At 50.1% G+C, this 17,600-nt stretch overlaps 3 protein-coding genes across 3 annotated transcripts; 1 reads left to right on the forward strand and 2 right to left on the reverse strand.

Annotated features, from left to right (window-relative positions):
• Positions 1-135: 135 nt before the first annotated feature.
• Positions 136-1,228, reverse strand: BO88DRAFT_490303 (RTA1 domain-containing protein; the record flags this gene model as incomplete). Its single annotated transcript, XM_025712768.1, has 2 exons — positions 136-871; positions 939-1,228. The coding sequence occupies 2 exons, from the start codon at positions 1,226-1,228 to the stop codon at positions 136-138; spliced, it is 1,026 nt and encodes a 341-aa protein (XP_025559727.1).
• A 1,466-nt stretch (positions 1,229-2,694) lies between these two features.
• Positions 2,695-11,216, reverse strand: BO88DRAFT_470228 (nonribosomal peptide synthase; the record flags this gene model as incomplete). Its single annotated transcript, XM_025711656.1, has 5 exons — positions 2,695-6,084; positions 6,131-6,505; positions 6,584-10,645; positions 10,699-10,895; positions 10,949-11,216. 5 exons carry the CDS (start codon positions 11,214-11,216, stop codon positions 2,695-2,697), a joined length of 8,292 nt encoding a protein of 2,763 aa, XP_025559728.1.
• Positions 11,217-12,113: 897 nt separating this feature from the next.
• BO88DRAFT_470235 (P-loop containing nucleoside triphosphate hydrolase protein) lies at positions 12,114-17,535 on the forward strand. The gene is made up of 15 exons (XM_025711657.1): positions 12,114-12,338; positions 12,401-12,923; positions 12,974-13,209; positions 13,261-13,540; positions 13,596-13,829; positions 13,883-14,616; positions 14,676-14,838; positions 14,895-15,230; positions 15,277-15,349; positions 15,566-15,616; positions 15,666-15,730; positions 15,787-16,405; positions 16,453-16,536; positions 16,588-16,965; positions 17,043-17,535. The coding sequence occupies exons 1-15, from the start codon at positions 12,129-12,131 to the stop codon at positions 17,305-17,307; spliced, it is 4,251 nt and encodes a 1,416-aa protein (XP_025559729.1). The 5' UTR covers positions 12,114-12,128; the 3' UTR covers positions 17,308-17,535.
• Positions 17,536-17,600: the final 65 nt, after the last annotated feature.

The following is a 17,600-nucleotide window of genomic DNA, read 5'->3' on the forward strand; positions in this document are numbered from 1 at the left end:
GCCCAAACAACAAATATGATACTAGAAGCGAAGATGCACCAATCCAAAAGACACAACAAAGGAAATGAAACAGAACACAAACCTGACCACTACCTCTTCTTATAAGCAAACCCACCCACCCACAAAACATCTTCCCTAAACATCCACCACCCCCTTCCTCTTCCTCTGAAACATCGGATAATTCAACGCATCCCACCTCCCATGGAACCCCACCCCGGGATGACCCCAACTACTCATCGCAATCACCGCAATACTAATCATCGCCCCCTCCAACACCATGAACGTCGTCTGATCATTCGCCAAATGGCTACTAAACCCCCCGCACAGCTCCGCGACCCGGAAACAACTCCGGATATATATACACACGACGGCTAGCCCTTGGCAGACTAGGAACGCTTTCCAGCGTTTACTTGCCCGAAGGCTGGCGAAGTCTGGGTTTAGAGTGACCAGGTCTCGAGATGGTGAGACGAGGTCCTGGCTTTCGGATTCTTGCTTGCTGTGGTTGGCCATGCGAAACATGTTTGATGTTGATGAGGGCGGGGAAGGGTTGCGTGCGCTGAGTCGGTAGATCCGGAAGGCGTAGTCGAGACAGATCACGATGTAGAGGGTTAGGGAGGCTACTTGTGAGCTGAGACCCGCTATCATGATGTTGATCCCGTCTTGGACTTCCGAGGCCGAGTCCGAGGTCGTGATGGCGCCGCCGGCGGCTTGGAGGAGGAGTGAGATGATGTCGAAGCTGATGAAGATGAGGGAGTAGTTGCGCTGTTTTATCCGGGATAGTTTGGGTGTGTAGGCACCGACGATCCGGGCGAGGGAGACGTAGATGGCGCCGCTGAGGAAGGCGGGGGCGATGGTGAGGCAGACGAGGTACCTGGGTGGGAGTTAGATCAATCCAGGATGTGAGGGGGATAAGGAAGGTGGTGGTAGGGGGTAAGTACATGATGAACCACCGGTCAATGAATGGGTTGTGTCGCATGTAGATGCGTCCTATGTAGCCCAGTACTTCGAGGATGAGACCGCAGATGGCGCCGAAGAGGTACCCCCAGGTGCGGTGTCGGATGCCGAGGTAGAGTTGGACAGGGATGAAGAAGGCGAATAGAGCGATGTAGAAGGCATTTCCGCCTAGATTGGGGAGATAGGTGATGTGGGCGTAGGACATAGGACATGTTTCCAGAGTACATTGTTGGCTGCTGGTGATCCACGGCGCCGGGGCCGTGACGGTGGTCATGATGGTGACTTTGTGCGTAGTTTGAAGGTATGGCTTTTGAAATAAGCTGATTGAGTGCCAGAATCAAGTTATCCTGGCACTATCGTATTGCTGCGATAGTATCTGCTCCTGGATGTGCGTGGGTGGTGTTCGTTTAATGCGCCATGTAGTTCGCAGTAGTATATAGTAGCAGTAGTATGCCACCAAAAAGGGGTAATTTCTATGGGAAGAACCAGGATAGAGGAAAGAAACAGCTTATTAAATGAAACAGCAGCCATTTTGGCTGCCTGCCGTCAATCGGACAGCGCAGATCGACGCGCATAATTCGTAGCTCGTTTGGTGTAAATGTAGGGACTTGGTAGGGCCTCGATCGGAAGCTCACAAAGAGCATATTTACGCAGCAGCGAACCGGCTCACTGCAAGTGGAGATGCCGGCATCAAACCTAAAAATGGTGGATGCTGCTGTTTTTACGCACTGACCAATCAAAATGCACCGCCATCTGGCACCGCTGACAAAGCACCTCACCTGCTGGCAGCGACGCGTGACTGCCTGATTCGGATACCATACTTACTCCCTCCGTCGCTGGTTGACTCTGACTCCGCCACGCTCTTGACGCCCCGTACTTAGGGACAATGAGCGCCGCTTTTTTTTGTTTCTGCCTGACGTATCGCATCATTAGTAGGCTGTCAGATTCTGCTGCATTCCCTTGTCGTTTCATGATGATCCGGATGCCGTTCCGTGGACCGGCATATACGCGGCGGTTGGCACCGTGATCGCGATGTTTGCTACCGGCGCTCCCGAGTCACTCACTGAATTAGGCAGAAGTTTGAGTGCACACTGTTGGCTTAGAATCTACTTGTCTACTCGCTACCTCACAGTTTCGACTTCGGCAAGGTACTTCCCAGAAATTGCTGCTGCAGCTACAGTATCACTCAACTAAGACAAGGAACTCATTGCGCTGCAAATACCCTCTCAGTATATTGCCAAACCCATCATCAATAAAGCCGGCAGGATGGAAATCATCACCTCAGAGCAATAAGCCACTCTGTCCTGCGTTTTGTGTGACTCGGAGACAGTCAAGAGTACACTAACGCATGGGGCACAATACTGCCAAACTCTACAATCCATAATGAGAATCCCTCTATAGTTGAAGATGAGGGCTGAAGATTCATTCATCTCTACTGATTGCGACTGCATTGGGTAGGACTGCGCCAAATAACATATGTTTGGTGTTAGTTACAGTGCTAATTATTCTGACTAGGTTGGATTAAGTTTCATCTATTGCTAATCCCGATTTTTTTAATGTTATTGCGTCCATTAGAATCTGCCTACTATTTACAAAACTCCGAGAAAACCAATTGAAAAGCCACCGTCAAGTGCCTAATATACAATATAACCAATCCGATAGGAGTACTCGCGAATTCAAGAAATTCAAGAAAAAATCGAATGAAAAACACAGACTTTAACAGCAACCCGAGAACGTCACTCACTCGATATCATTCCCCAGACGGTGGGCTATTTCCAGCAGTGACTCCTTAACCTTGGCCTGCCACTCGAGAAGCTGCTTCTGCCGTGCCATGCGCGTATTATAAACGAACTTAATCTGCAGGGAGTCTCCGATTACGATGGCCTGGGTCTCAACCAGCGCGGTACGGAGTAGACCGGACCCAGATCCAGTCGCCTTTGGCTTGTTCACATCGACATAGCGAAGGACAGAATCGTCGCGCTCCAGCTGTTGATACTGACCAAGATAGTTCATAGACAACTCAAACGGACTGTGATGTTCAAAAGCTGCATGGCCATCCTCAGTCAGCCAGCGGGTTGCCCAGTAGGGAACTCCATTGCCCGGCACACTGGCGCGCACATCTCGCACAGCCTGCAAGTCGTCGACAATATCACCAGATGGTTTGATCACTACCGGAGTGGAGGAGGTAAACCATCCGATAGTGTTGGAGACATCAAGTTCTCCGCCAAACTCATCCCGACCATGACTGTAGATAAAGACCGCAGGTACTGGACGGTCACTGAACGTCGCGCTGAATGCGTGGAAGATCGCTGACAGGAAGATGTCGAGCGGTTTAGTCTGATACTGATGGTTGCATTTTCCCATCAGGCGAGCGGTTGTCTTGGTGTCTAGGGAGAACTCCTGGATAGTTTCGGTCACGAAAAGGTTCATAGATTCTTCCATTTGCCAGTAGTCGTATAGGGGAGCAGGGACCGAGAAAGGCAGCACGTTTTCGGGGGTCCATTTCTCATCGGCATGCTCCTTGAGCTTACGGCACCACAAGGCAAATGAGTCGGAACGGTGGGAGGTAATTGCCCCAGTGGATAAGCCTTGTTGCATATCTTGGAGGAGAATGCGCCATGAAACGGTGTCGATGACCATGTGGTGTACAGTAAGTCCAACATACCGGTCTCCGTTCGGAAGCTTGAAGACTATCGCACGCATCAATGGACCACGCTGCAAATCGAAACCAGACTGGTTGGGCGCAGTGTATGGTTCAATAGCTTTCAAGTCAGGCACTTCCATCTCCTGATACATATGACTATTGGACCGGTCCAGAGGGATATATTGCATCCAGCGACCTGAGTCATCGCGCTGGAACCGAGCACGAAGCATGGGATGACGCTCTACCGTTGCATCCACTACCCGCTCTAGGTCGGAATCAGAATGTACCGACAACAGGAATGTAGTATTGTAACGATTGAGATCGCAGTGCTGTTTCAGGTCGAACTCCCACGTCTGCTGAGGAGAGAGATTGAATGGAACACCGATGTCGTCTTCCATTGGCTCAGCACCTTCATCCAGAGGTCGCACTCTCAGTGCTAATTCGGCGATAGTAGGACACTGAATGAGATCCTTGACTGCGAGCGATAGCTTGGCATCACGGCACTGAGCGATAACCTGCATGGCTGAAATGGAATCACCACCAAGGCTCTGAAAGGATCGCTCCATACTGATATTTTCTTCAGGTCGGTTCAGCACGGAGGCCCAAATGCGTCGCAGCTCAAACTCGGCAGGTGTACTTGGGCCGCGGCCGCTGGCTTTGGATCCTACGTTGGCAATCTGCTCATATGTGGCATCGTCCAGGGTCTCGACCCAGCGCCTGACCTTCTTTCGGTCCAGCTTTCCGGAAGGCAACAAGGGGATTGTGTTCACTGGAACCCACAAGGCCGGAACCATGTAAACCGGAAGGGCTGCAGATATGGTGTTCGCGATTCTGGTCACGACCGCCATAATTTCGGGTCGTCTGTTCTCTGGCACGAGAGAAATCCGTCCGTCTTCAACAGGAAGATCAAAGCCCTTGAAAGAAACAACAGCCAAAAGCTGCTTCTTGAATGGGCCCTGAGATGGAAGCACAGTCAGTGCATGGTGGATATTCTCATCTCGCTCGATATTGTACTCAATCTCGCCCAATTCAACACGCTGGCCGCGAATCTTGACCTGCCCATCGGCTCTGCCGATGAAATGAATCGTGCCATCTGCATTGTATCGCACAAGGTCACCAGTGCGGTAATACCGCTCAAGCTTCTGAGACCCTGGAGCAAAGCTCCTCTGTTCGACAAAAGCAGCTGCTGTTTTCTCGGGATCTCCCAGGTAACCTCTCGCCAAAATAGGTCCTGAGATCAAGAGCTCTCCAACAGCACCAATGGGGAGTAGCTTAGAAGGCTGCTTGGCATCAACAACCCAGAGGACGCCACCTACTGCATGTCCAATGTTGGCTGGATCGGTAGTAGGTTGCAGCCCTGGGTTAGCGGCTGCTGCTACAGAGCACTCACTAGGTCCGTATCCATTGTACAGCTGTACCCTGTCAGCCCAGTTGAGAATATCACCCTTTGACAGAGCTTCGCCCCCAAGAATCAACGTTTTCAGTGAGGGCACATCGGATGGCTGTAAGAGTTTAAGAACAGATGGAGTGAGGAAAGTCCAGTTGATATTGAGCACATTAATGCAGTGCTTGATATCCTTGCTCAAATCTTCGTCTGGCACGCATATGCATGCACCGAACATGAGTGATGTCATGATCTCTAGGAGACTAACGTCGAAGCTGTAGGAGGCAAACTGCAGCACTCGAGATGAGGGACCCAGGCAGGCAAGCTTGCCTTGAGCCAAGGCTCCAGAGCAGAAAGCAGCATGTTGCACAACACATCCCTTGGGCTTCCCTGTGCTGCCTGAAGTGAAGATGACATAGGCGTCATCATGGGGGCGGGCTCTCAGGGCACCTTGGTCGAGATCACCTCCTTCGTGCTTTAGCTTGTCGAGGAGAGCTTGATCAACACTGACAATCGTTGGAACAAGATTGTCCCAATTCGAAGCATATTTTGGAGATGCCAGCACCACATTAGCTGCAGCTTGAATAGAAGCCTCACGGAGGCGCTCCACCGGGGTTTTAGGATCGAGCGGAACGAACGCAGCTCCAGTACCCAGAACAGCAAGCATGGCAACGATAGCCCATGCTGACTTTTCGAATGTCAGCGGCACGTAATCTCCAGCGCCAATACCAAGGCTCGTTAAGTATCGAGACAGAGACAGCCACATGCGTCCAAACTCCTTGTAAGTTATCTTTTCAGCCAGAGTGTCAATCGCAATAGCATGAGGGGTGCGCATAGTCTGTTGAAGCACGAGGTATGGAACTGTAGAAGATGCCGTTTCTGGCACATTCTGGTTCCATGATGCAATCTGCGACAGATCATACCGGCCGATAACACTGAGCTGATCAACTCGGGCGTCAGGGTTCTCGACCACGGACTTGAGAATGGCAGAGAATGTTCCCGAGATGGACTGAGCTTGGAATTCCGAGATACTGTCGGTCCAGTATCCGAGTTTGATATCCAAGTTGTTCGGCGAATCGATAACGTGGACCGTAATATTGTACTACACCAGGTTAATTGCTGCAAAATGTTACTGAGTGAAAACATACCTCTGTCGGCTCTCGTACGATGAGTCCCTTGAAGTCAATATCAGTCACCGTTTTGTCGCTATCAACGTCAGTCATGGTCTGAAAGGAGATGCCAGTGTTGAACAAAGGCATTCCTGCGAGTCCAAGTGCATGTTGAATCTCTGCGAGCGAGCAGTGCTGATGCGCAAGAGAATCCAGGAACTCTTCTTGGCAAGCTTTTAAGGCGTCCTTGACAGTAGTGGAGTCGTCTAGCAATGCCTTGCAGATGAGGACGCTGATCGTTGGCCCGACCATGTCAACTAGGTCTTCGACGGGCGCATCTCTTCCGGATGCCAGATAACCGAAGCAAATATCGTCTCGACCAACATACACCCGACAGACAAGAGCCCAGACTGTCTGCACAAGGTTGGAGATCGTGATACTGTGGGAGACACAAAAGTCGCGCAGAACACTGGTAGGCATCTCAAGCCCTACCTCAGCGTACTTCAGCTCTGGTGTACCTTCAGCCTTAGCCAATTTGGGGAAGTAGCATGGTTCGACCTCGGCAAGATGGCTCTTCCAGAAAGCGATACTGGCGGACATGTCATTTGCAGCAACATATTGGACAAAGTTACTGTACTTGGCACCTCCATTGGGTTCATCTAGTGTTCCCGCGTAAGCTCGCTTCAGGTCTCTCAGAATCAGTGACTTGGATACGCCATCGACAATGGTATGGCTAGCGTCGACTCTGCAAAACACTCTACCGTCCACTGTGAAATTGATTGAAAACCGATGGGGAGGGACCACAGGGTTGGTGCTCAGGTCAATTGTCTCCTCCAACACAGATCCAACATCGACATCTGAGCAAGGTGTTACTGAAACTTCCCCTCGAGGACGTCTCAGAACAATTTGAGCGTATGGGTCTTTGCCACCGAAATTGTCGGTAAAGATAGTTCTCAGCGCAGGGTGATACTCGACTACCTTTTGCCATGAGGAGAGCAATCTACCAATGTCGATTGTCTCGTCGGGCTCGCGGGACGTCACCTCCCAGCCAATGGATACGTTGTAACTGCCCTGCTTCCTAGCTTGGCTCATAAGAAGACCTTGCTGCAATGGAGAGCAGGGATACACGTCCTCTATTTCATGTGACCCGAGACCAAGCCGTGGAAGGTGCTGACGATTAATTCTGTCAATGGATGGATAATCGAGTGCAAGTAATGGGAAGTCCGCCAAAGTGAATTCCCTGACCGTGTTGGGTGCTAGAATCTCGACTGCTTGCGCAATGTTCCGTCTGTACTGGTCGACAAATAGGTATAGCTGCTGAGCGTTGACCTGATCGGACCCGACCGTGATTCTGAACCGTCCACTCTCAAGGAGACATGAAACCTCGATCATTGTGTGGATGATGGCGCCCAAACCGTGTCGTACAGTTGAGGTGGCCTGCTTCAATACAGTACCATCTATAATATGGCCAGACAAGCCGTAAGTGAAGATGATGTTGGAAGAGCCAAGCGTGCTACTTCCATTTCTTCGGCGAATATTGTCCTTGGTCTCACGGATTAACTGAAGAGTGACCTGATCCGAGTGTTCCACAGGCACGTGCACGGATTGCATCGAAGAGAATTGACCAACAAGATCTCTCAAGTCCTTGCTTTGAGTAGACTCCCGGGCAGATCTCTCGACAATAACCTGAGAGGGGTGGCCATGCTCTTTGAAAATCTGGTAATATGAGGGGATCAATGTCGCCAGAAGTAGCTCCGGTGCGTTGGTGCCGAACTTTGCGTTGCAGGGTCCAGTGAGGAGCCCTGTAATCTCGCAGTCGAGTTCTAGCATCTCTGTAACATATTCTCGACCTCCACTGACAGTGGCAGGAGTAATGGTTTGCAAAGAGCTGGTAATAGGCTTTGTGCCCCGTTCGCTTCTGAGGTGGTCAAGCCAAGCATGAGAGAACTCGTCTCTGGACAAAAGCTTACTTTCCCAGACATGTTTCGCTTTGTCCTCATCTGATTGAAGCAAGTAGTCGAGGTGACCAACAACAGTACTCAGAGACTGTGAATCAAGAACAGCTGCATGCACGACGAGAGAGATGTGCTGTGTGCCGCGAACAGGAAATAGATCGATCATCAAATTTGGGTTACCATTTATACCAAGTGACGCCTGACGACGTTGCACAATCTCTTGCGCCTCCTCCAAGCTAGAGACATGGTTCAAGTTCAGGTGGTAAACTGGGCTTTCAAAGTCGTCGTGATCTCTGAATGCTTGAAACCATTCCCCGTTTTGCTCCTCAAAGCCGAGAGTGAGCGTTGGATAGGAAGAAATGATAGTGTTCAATGCCTCTTCCAGCTGCTGAATACTGACTTTGTAATTGAGCTTCAGTAATATAGCGTAGTGGATGGCACTGTTGCCAGAACGAGACACGTCGAGGAAGGTGCGCTGCAGGTTCGATGTCGGAAGGTGATCCACCTTGCTGCCCAGGAGCACATTCGCAGAACCTGACTCCTCTATCTTAGAAGCAATCTCAGTAACGTTGTACCGCAATAGGTCAGCTACTAGAACCGTCACTCCAAGTTTGCGGAACTCAGACATGACAGCCATCGCTTTGATAGAGTCACCACCCACAGACAGGAAGTTGCTGTGTCTGCCAACCTGCTCCTCTGGTATATTCAAGGTTTTCGACCAAACCTTCTGTACCAATGTCTCTGTCTTGCTCATAGACTCCTTGTCATCAGGGTTGTCAGGGTTACCCATTATGTGCTGAAAGGCCTCGGTGCTAATATCAGCGACGAACTCTGCAACCTTCTTCCGGTCCAATTTGCCTGACGACATGAGCGGAAGACTCTCCAGAACAACCCAGACAGTCGGGACCATATAGGAGGGAAGCAGTTGTGACAGTCTTCTTGCAATTGCTTGTGTTTCTTCTGTGGCCTCGGCATGGTCTACCAGGCGGATACTGGGGTGTGTCTGCACCGAGGCAGTCGTATATTGCTTATGAAGAGACACAACACCAACTAAGCGGGATTTGCAAAGACCAGTGTATGGCACGAGGGCCATACCGTTACGGATGAGTGTATCTGTCCAGAGATGGTGCTCTACCTCCCCTAACTCCATGCGTTGCCCATGGAGCTTGACCTGGTGATCCTTACGTCCGATGAAGTGGATCATACCGTCTGCATCGTAGCGTACCAGGTCACCCGTTTTGTAGAAGCGATTCCAGATTTGTGAAGTACCCGGGGTCATCCAAGCAGGGCTTTGGAAGAAAGCTGCTGAGGTCTTCACAGGGTCTTTGAGATACCCACGCGAAACAATAGGACCTTGGATGATCAGCTCACCTGTGGCGCCAACAGGGAGGAGCACATTGTGATTTTGTGGATCAACTATCCAGCATACACCACCGATCGCTCTGCCGATATTCCGTGGGCTGGATTGGGGGTTGAGCTGGGTGTTGGCAGTAGCTGCGACGGAGCATTCACTGGGCCCGTAGCCGTTCATCAGCTGAAGCTTTCCCGCCCATGTCATCATATCAGACTCTGACATAGCTTCGCCTCCTAGTACTAGAGTCCTCAAGAGGGGCAGTTGATCAGGAGTCAATACCTTCAGGACCGACGGCGTCAAGAAAGCCCAGTTGACACGGAAGTCGTTCATGGACTTGACAAAGTCTGCACGTCCAAGTTGCTCATTCGGGATGCAGATACAAGCGCCGAAGATAAGCCCCGTGAGAATCTCCAGAATGCTCACATCGAAGCTGTATGAGGCGAACTGAAAGATCCGAGAATGAGGTCCCATGTTGGCCGCTTCTCCCTGCCGCAAAGACCCACTGCAAAACGACTGGTGCTCAATCATCGTGCCTTTTGGCTTTCCGGTGCTACCAGAGGTAAAGATCACATATGCGAGATTCTGAGGGGTGACAGCGACTGGAGTAAGGCACCTTTCACCACTCGTCATGACTGTTTGTTCACCGACTATTATTGCCTTAACAGAAAAGTCTTCGAAGAGATCGTGATATTTGGCTGTCGTCAAAACAATCGGTGCATCGACTTGGCTGACAATCTCTCGTAGGCGTGATGAAGGATGCGTCGGGTCGAGAGGAACAAAGGCTCCGCCGGCTTTGAGTACTGCAAGCATGGCTACGACATACCAGGCAGTCTTCTCGAAACATAGTGGCACGATTGCCTCAGCTTTGACTCCCAATTGAACTAGTACGGTAGCTAGACGGTCAGATAGGGAATCCAGCTCTGCATACGTCATCTGAGCATCCCAAGAGTCAATAGCAGGAGCCTGTGGCTGCAGGGAAGCCCTCTGTCGAACTAATTCATGAGCACACTCAATCACTGGAGAAGGCGAGTTAGAGTTCCAGTCGAGGATCTCCTTTTGGCTTAGCGGGCCCAAGTAGGTTGCACTTGCAAGATCGGTGTCCGGGTGGTTGTTGACCAATTCGAATGTCTGACGGAGAGTGTCAGCCAAATGGACTGCGAGGTTCTCTGATACCCTGGACGGGGTATAGAGCATGTGAATGTCAATGCCATTCTTAGTACTGATGGCATGGAGCTCGAGGTCAAGCTACACGTGGTAAGTCTCTATCTTTAAGTTGCTGATGAGCAAGTGCGCCTTACCTTCGGCGATGGCGAGATAAATTTGCCATCTACACGTTCTTCGCGAAGGATAACAGCGCTGCGGAAAGTTTGATATGTTTGAGCCTCGAGTTTGGCGTCTTGTGCTTCCAGCACGGATTGAGGACGTTGCAAAGTTGTCCTCACTGCTTCGAAAAGGTCTTCAACTTCGAGGAATTCGTCCAAATCAAACGATATAGCTGTGTTTATTGTTAGTCGCTCCTGCTTTCGGGGCTCAGCGTACGACACGTACTCGCGGAGTGTGATCCAATTGCTGTCTCATCATGGTATTCAAAATGCACGCCTTCAGTACCATAGCAACGAAGGGCAAGGCCAAAAGCTGTGCAAAGAATCTCGGGTATCCCAGCTGCGGTGCCAGTCTTCCCTTCAAGAGGCAAGAACTCATCTATAGAAGCGGGTGGCTCCGAGTTCGAAATAGAGTCATTCTTGATGCTCTCGAGAGACTTAGGCTCGATTCTAAGATGAGGTGGCTCAGGGGTAGATAAAGCAATTGGAGCCATTGCGCAACTGGTCAATGAGAGGAAGTTAGTGTTTGCAGATGAGAACGATAGACTGCAGGTCACATTGATTAAAAGGAAGTTGCGTAATGAGAAAGAAAGCCTCTCCTTGGAAAATGACCATATCGACAATGCTTGTACAAAGATGTCCGGCCTTCGAAAGGTTGGATTGAGCCTGAGAACCAACACTACATTCCCCTGTCAGCTTCGTGTCGGAGGCTACAACAGACCGGTGCTGAACAAATCTATCGAGCAAGTGAAGCTGATACGATTGTGGCATGCAGCCATCGCGTAAATTGCCTCAGACGTGTATCTACCCTAGTCTCGATACAAGCTCTGATACCAAACCGTCACGTATTGGGTATCTAACACTGTCACGGTAATTACGGCCGTCATGATACCGTGATCGGGGAGGACTGTCAAGGACCCACCGGCCACATGGATAGCAAGGATCCTTCCTGCATGGTCCAAGGCTTCGCTCATCGCGCCAGCGACGATCGTGTGGGGTCCAAAACATGGCAGTTTTGGCGCCGCCGCAGGATCCGACCTGCTCCAATGGCGTGGTTATATTTACGCACCCGCCAATGAGCACCACCCACGCCTGGACAGCGTCTCCACGGTCACCTGCGCCTATGATTATGCCCCTCTTGGAGATACAGGCACTCAGTCTGGCGCATTACCCTGACAATGTCGGGAGTAGGCAGACAACAGCTCTCTGCTGGTAATCCATCTGAGGATTTCGACCAGTATTCGGGCACCTCAAGCAGTGCTATCAACTTAGGCGGTGCGACTTAACGAACGCCAGAGGAGTGAGTCTTGTTAGTCTAAGGTCTAAAGTGCGAACTGTATCGCTTTACTCCAGATGGCACAGATCCGCGCCTCCTTCCACTACGCTTCGAGATAGGCGAAGTTGCAATGAACTGCACCATCGCCTCTCAAGATGCTTTCGGGCCTCAGGCTCGGGAGTGTTATGCCGGCTACGACTTTACTCTGCTGTTCGAGGAGTCTATAATGACGATCGGCCCGATCGGACTTTTACTCCTTTGCCTTTTCCCTAGAGTGGTCTACCTGTACAGAAAGGCACCAAGAGATGGAAGTAGAGATGGCGCTTATATGGCTAAACTCGTACGTCGAATATCTTGTTCTAATGCACCGAAGTCGTCGTCGCATCGTTAACTTTGTCGCAGATCAGCTACGGGTGGTTCGCTGCCATCCAAACGGCTATTCTAGTATCGTGGACATCGAGCTATGAACCTGTGACACGCACGACTATCCCAGCTGCGGCGCTCACTCTGGTCACTGCTATTGTGCTCGGTGTCGTATCGCATTTTGAACACACGCGCTCTGTGAAACCGCCCCTTCTCATCGAGATCTACCTTCTTTTCACTATCGCGTTCGATGCTGTCCGACTACGCACGTTATGGGGTTTGGGGTATCGTGGTCACATATTCAAATTAACAACTATTTCAGTAATATGGAAGTTAGTCTTACTCGTGCAGGAGGCCTGGCCTCGGGCACTTGGTTCGTTGGAACAGTCATACAGTCCCGAAGAGAAGGTCGGGTGGGTCAACCGTCGCATGTTTTGGTGGGTGAATCCGTTGTTGCTCCTAGGCTCCAAGAAAGATCTACAAGCGGATGATCTCTTCACCCTTAACCGCTCCTTGCAGTCTGAAGTTTGTTCGAAGAGCTTCTCCAAGGTGTGGCAGAATGGTAGGCTTGTCCCCCTTTCTTTCTTTTTAGCTATAGCTAAGTATGAGCAGCAAGCCCGGCAAGAAAAGGCAAGAAAAATGGACTTCTCTGGATTATGGTGTGGGAGCACAAGCTGCTTCTTCTCACTGCCGTTATTCCTCGACTGTGCTTCACGGCTTTCACCTTCACCCAGCCGTTTCTTATCGATGCGGTTGTTAAATACCTGCAAACTGTGTCGGAGAAACACAATCGCAAGGATGGATATGGGCTGCTTGGTGCATATATCATTGTATACGTCGGTTTAGGGGTGCGTTTGGTCAGATGCTTGGTGCTTTGCGAAATGCTAATACTGCTTCAGATTTCCGAAGCATGTTACCAGCATATCACCTACCGTACTATCGTCCTCATGAGGGGTTGCCTTGTGCCGCTGATTTATGAGAAGACGCTCTCCATGGATCCGAGAACGGCCGAAGAATATGCACCGGTAACGTTGATGAGCGCTGACATTGAAAAGATAGCCTTTGGTATGCGCTACATGCATGAGGCATGGGGAAATATCATTGAAATAGCTCTGGCTCTGTGGTTGCTATATCGCGAGCTAAACTATGGAGGACTGAGTCCAATTCTTATTGCAGTCGGTAAGTTTTTCCACCGGAGCAGACAAGCTAGGACTGGATATTAACATTCTGCTAGTGTGTGGAGCTACTGCTGCAACCATGGCACCAGCTGTCGGGCGGCGGCAAGCAACATGGGTAGAAGGCATACAGAAGAGGATCGATGTTACAACATACATGATCAACTCTATGAAGAGCTTGAAGTTGGAAGGACTGACCCCTTGGTTCATGGATTTTGTACAAAATTTGCGAGTTCAGGAGATAGGATACGCTAATCGCTTCCGATCCTTTCTCATATACGCTGTCAGCTTGTGTTAGTACACTGCTTCATGCCTACTTGATTCGTTCCTTACTAACCTATACTAGCGTTTGGGACTTCAGTCATATCCCCCGCTGTCGGGTTTGGCATATTCATCGCCTTATCGCGATCTGACAACGGCCCGGAGCTAACCACCGCAAGGGCATTTACAACTCTGTCTCTGTTTTCGGTCCTTCAGAACCCAATGTCAATGCTACTGCAATCTGTACCTAATCTAATCTCGGCCGTCGGATCCATCGAGCGCGTGCGCGTGTTCCTGATGACTGAGAACACAAAAGAAGTCGGCTTCCTCAGCTCCTTTACTTCCGAACAGACCCTCTTCCCAGAGATGGACAACCTCCGAGACATGGAAATGAAGAATACAGAAATGGAGAACGCAGTCGAGGCGTTAAACTGGAGCGTAGGATGGGTATCTACTCGCGAACCGGTTGTGAAACGAATGACTTTCAAGATCCGACCGTCTACGCTTACGATCATCACGGGTCCAACTGGCTGTGGGAAGTCGACTTTGTTAGCAGGCCTGAGGGGCGAGACAGCCGTGACAAAGGGGTACATGAGGTGTCGCTATTCGTCTGCCGCATTCTGTAGTCAAGATCCGTGGCTGCAGAACGGAACTATTCTCAGTAATATTCTTGGCCCTGCGACTTATGAGCCGCGATGGTTTCGGGAGGTTACGCAGGCTTCTGGTTTGAGACAAGATCTGAGGTCGATGCCGTTGGGTGTTCAGACGGTTGTGGGAAGTAAAGGTTTGTCATTGAGCGGTGGCCAGAAGCATCGTGTTGTAGGTTACTTAAGTATCTGGAGCTCCAAATTACGAGACACTAATAACTACCTTGACAGGCACTTGCTAGGGCGCTTTATTCACGACAGCCCTTGTTGCTCCTCGATGATATATTTAGTGGGTTCGATGCGGACACAGAGAAGCTAGTGATAGCTCGGCTGTTCGGTCAAGGTGGCTTTTGTCGGAAACACAATCTGACCACCATCCTTGCAACCCATTCTAGTAAGTAATCTATTCAGACATTCGGAGAATGTTAGAAACTAACCTTGATCTCAAAGCTCGCCTTACCTCCTCCGCAGACTACACCATCACGCTCGATAGCAAAGTCCGTTTCTCAGAAAAGGAGGATTCAATTGTTTCCAGCCTCCCCGGCCCTAGCGGAGGAGACTTCCTCCCAGAGCCCATATTGAGCGATGCAAGACTAAGCTGGATTGTGAGGCAGTCCAACCCTGATGTACCACATGAGCTTGCCGCACAGCTTGAGACATCTGATGCTAGCCGTCGGACAGGCGATGTGACGATCTATAAGTACTATCTTGAAATGGTTGGAATACTCAACTCTGTGGTATTCTTTATCGCGGTCGCGATCTTCACATTCAGTTTGGCATTTCCGAGTAGGTGCTGTAATCCGCTTTATCTGATTAAAGCTCACATTCGCAGGTGTATGGGTCCAGTGGTGGGCTGCTGCAAACGAAAAGCACCCATATAAGGACCTTGGGATGTATTTGGGCGTGTATGCGTTTCTAGCAGTTATGGCAGAGCTGTCGTTATTTTTGGGATGCTGATAAGTCTACCCTTTGTCTCTGGAACATGCAATGGCTAACCTGAAGCACGCATATGATGAGCAATATGATTCCTCGAGCTTCGAGGAAGTTGCACAAGATCCTCCTTCGCACTGTGTTAAAGTAAGTCTATCATTGTTCCCAGGTCACCTTACTAACTTCTGCAGCGCTCCGATATCTTTTTTCCATACAACAGATTCCGGGGTTACTACAAACAAGTAAGATAGCCATCGCTATACTTTAGTATGAAGCTCACAGGCGCAATAGGTTCAGTCAAGACATGCAACTGGTGGATATGGAGTTACCACTTGCCCTTGTCGAGACGAGCGTTGGTACGTTCAATACTTCCCTGGTATTGTACCAATGAGCTTTCCTAACCCGTAGGAAGCCCTCATGTCTGCAATAGCGCAGCTGTTAATAGTTTTCATTACTGGAAAATACCTTGCAGCCATCATCCCGCTATGCCTGGCAGTCTTCTACTTTCTCCAAAAGTTCTACCTCAGAACCTCGCGCCAGCTACGGTTTATGGAGCTAGAAGCTAAATCCCCTCTTTACTCCAATTTCATGGAGACCGTGAACGGGCTGGTAACCATACGTGCGTTCGGCTGGCAAACTAACTTTCTCGAGAATATCTGCGGTTTAACAGATGCATCGCAACGGCCGTATTACCTGCTCTTCGTCATTCAAAGATGGCTCACCCTCGTCCTGGACATGGTCGTGGCAGGAATGGCGACGCTGATTGTTGGCATTGCAGTCGGCGCTCCTGGGTCTATTGGAGCTGGTTCAGCGGGACTGGGCCTGCTGAATATCATTAATGTGAGCGAAAGTCTGAAGCAGCTTATTTCGAACTGGACTGTCCTAGAGACATCAATCGGAGCAGTTTCGCGTGTCAGACAGTTTCAGGATGATGTGCAGCCTGAGGATCGACCGGATGGTTATATTGAAGTTCCGGCGCGCTGGCCGGAGAGGGGTGACATTAAGTTCTTCAATGTTACTGCTTCTCATAGGTAATTTCCACTCACATTGTTACGTATAAGTACTGACTGGTACATAGGCCCGATAGCGAACCAATTATCAATGACGTGACACTGTCAATCTCAGCTGGTGAGATGGTCGCTATTTGCGGTCCTAGTGGCAGGTACGTTAGCTTTGTCCCTTTGCAGACTTATGGAATACTGAGGTCGTGAAGTGGCAAGAGCTCATTAGTTCAACTCCTCTTCCGCCTTCTCGAGCCCGACAATGGCCAGATCGCAATCGACGGACTAGACCTTAGCTCTATCTCTTGCCAGGACATCCGATCATCTCTCTCATGCATATCCCAGGCAGTGACCATCCTTCCCGGCACTGTACGGCAGAACATAGATCCACTTGGAAAGGAATTCGAAGAGAATATTACCAATGTGCTAAAAGAGGTCAAACTGTGGGACATCGTGTCGACGCAACTTGGCGGCTTGGACGGCCAGGTGCAGGAAGACAGCTTCTCGCAGGGGCAGAAGCAGCTTTTGCGCTTAGCTGCTGCTATGTTGAGGAAGAGCAAAGTCGTTGTATTGGACGAAGCGACTAGTAGGTAAGTTTACTATCGTATCTCAAGACAAGTAATTGGCTGCGGCTTAGGTCGATGATCGCTAATATTCTGCCGGACAGCGTCGACCCCGAGACTGACGCTCTCATGCAGCGTCTCATCCGGACAGCATTCGCAGGATGCACTGTTATTGCAGTTGTGCATCGACTCCATACTATTCTTGATTTCCACAAAGTAGTTGTCATTGAGAGTGGGCGTATTGTCGAGTGTGGCGCTCCGAAAGACTTGCTTGCCGAGAATGGCCTGTTCAGGCAACTCTACGGGAGAGGCACCACTACCTCCACCAACACAGACATGGACCCTGAAAAATCATGGCTCAAGATATAAACATTTCGTATCTACGCGCTTTTCTTTTCCTTGGATGGGGCTCCTATGGTATTGTTTCCAGGCGTTGTGCTTATAGACCGTGGCTGGATGTGTTCAGTGATGTTTGGCGTCGGTGCATCTACTGCCGTTGAGTGGCTTACAGCACCGGCATTATACCGATAATTGTCTATTGGACTTTCTTTGTTGCATTTCTTTGTCTGCTGGATGCTTTTCGCAATTATACTCGGCTTATAGAGCAATGACTCACTAAACGGAATTAATTCCTTCATAATTCCAAATACTTCCGGATTAAC

This window comes from Aspergillus vadensis (genome assembly GCF_003184925.1).
Source record: "Aspergillus vadensis CBS 113365 unplaced genomic scaffold BO88scaffold_23, whole genome shotgun sequence".
Taxonomy (NCBI): Eukaryota; Fungi; Ascomycota; class Eurotiomycetes; order Eurotiales; family Aspergillaceae; genus Aspergillus; species Aspergillus vadensis.

Excerpts from the sequence above, each read along its gene's own strand:
- BO88DRAFT_470235 (XM_025711657.1), top strand. The coding sequence starts at position 12,129 with ATGAACTGCACCATCGCCTCTCAAGATGCTTTCGGGCCTCAGGCTCGG. Across the intron at positions 12,339-12,400 it reads GCGCTTATATGGCTAAACTC|ATCAGCTACGGGTGGTTCGC; the intron begins GTACGTCGAATA and ends ACTTTGTCGCAG. Across the intron at positions 15,231-15,276 it reads ATTCAGTTTGGCATTTCCGA|GTGTATGGGTCCAGTGGTGG; the intron begins GTAGGTGCTGTA and ends TCACATTCGCAG.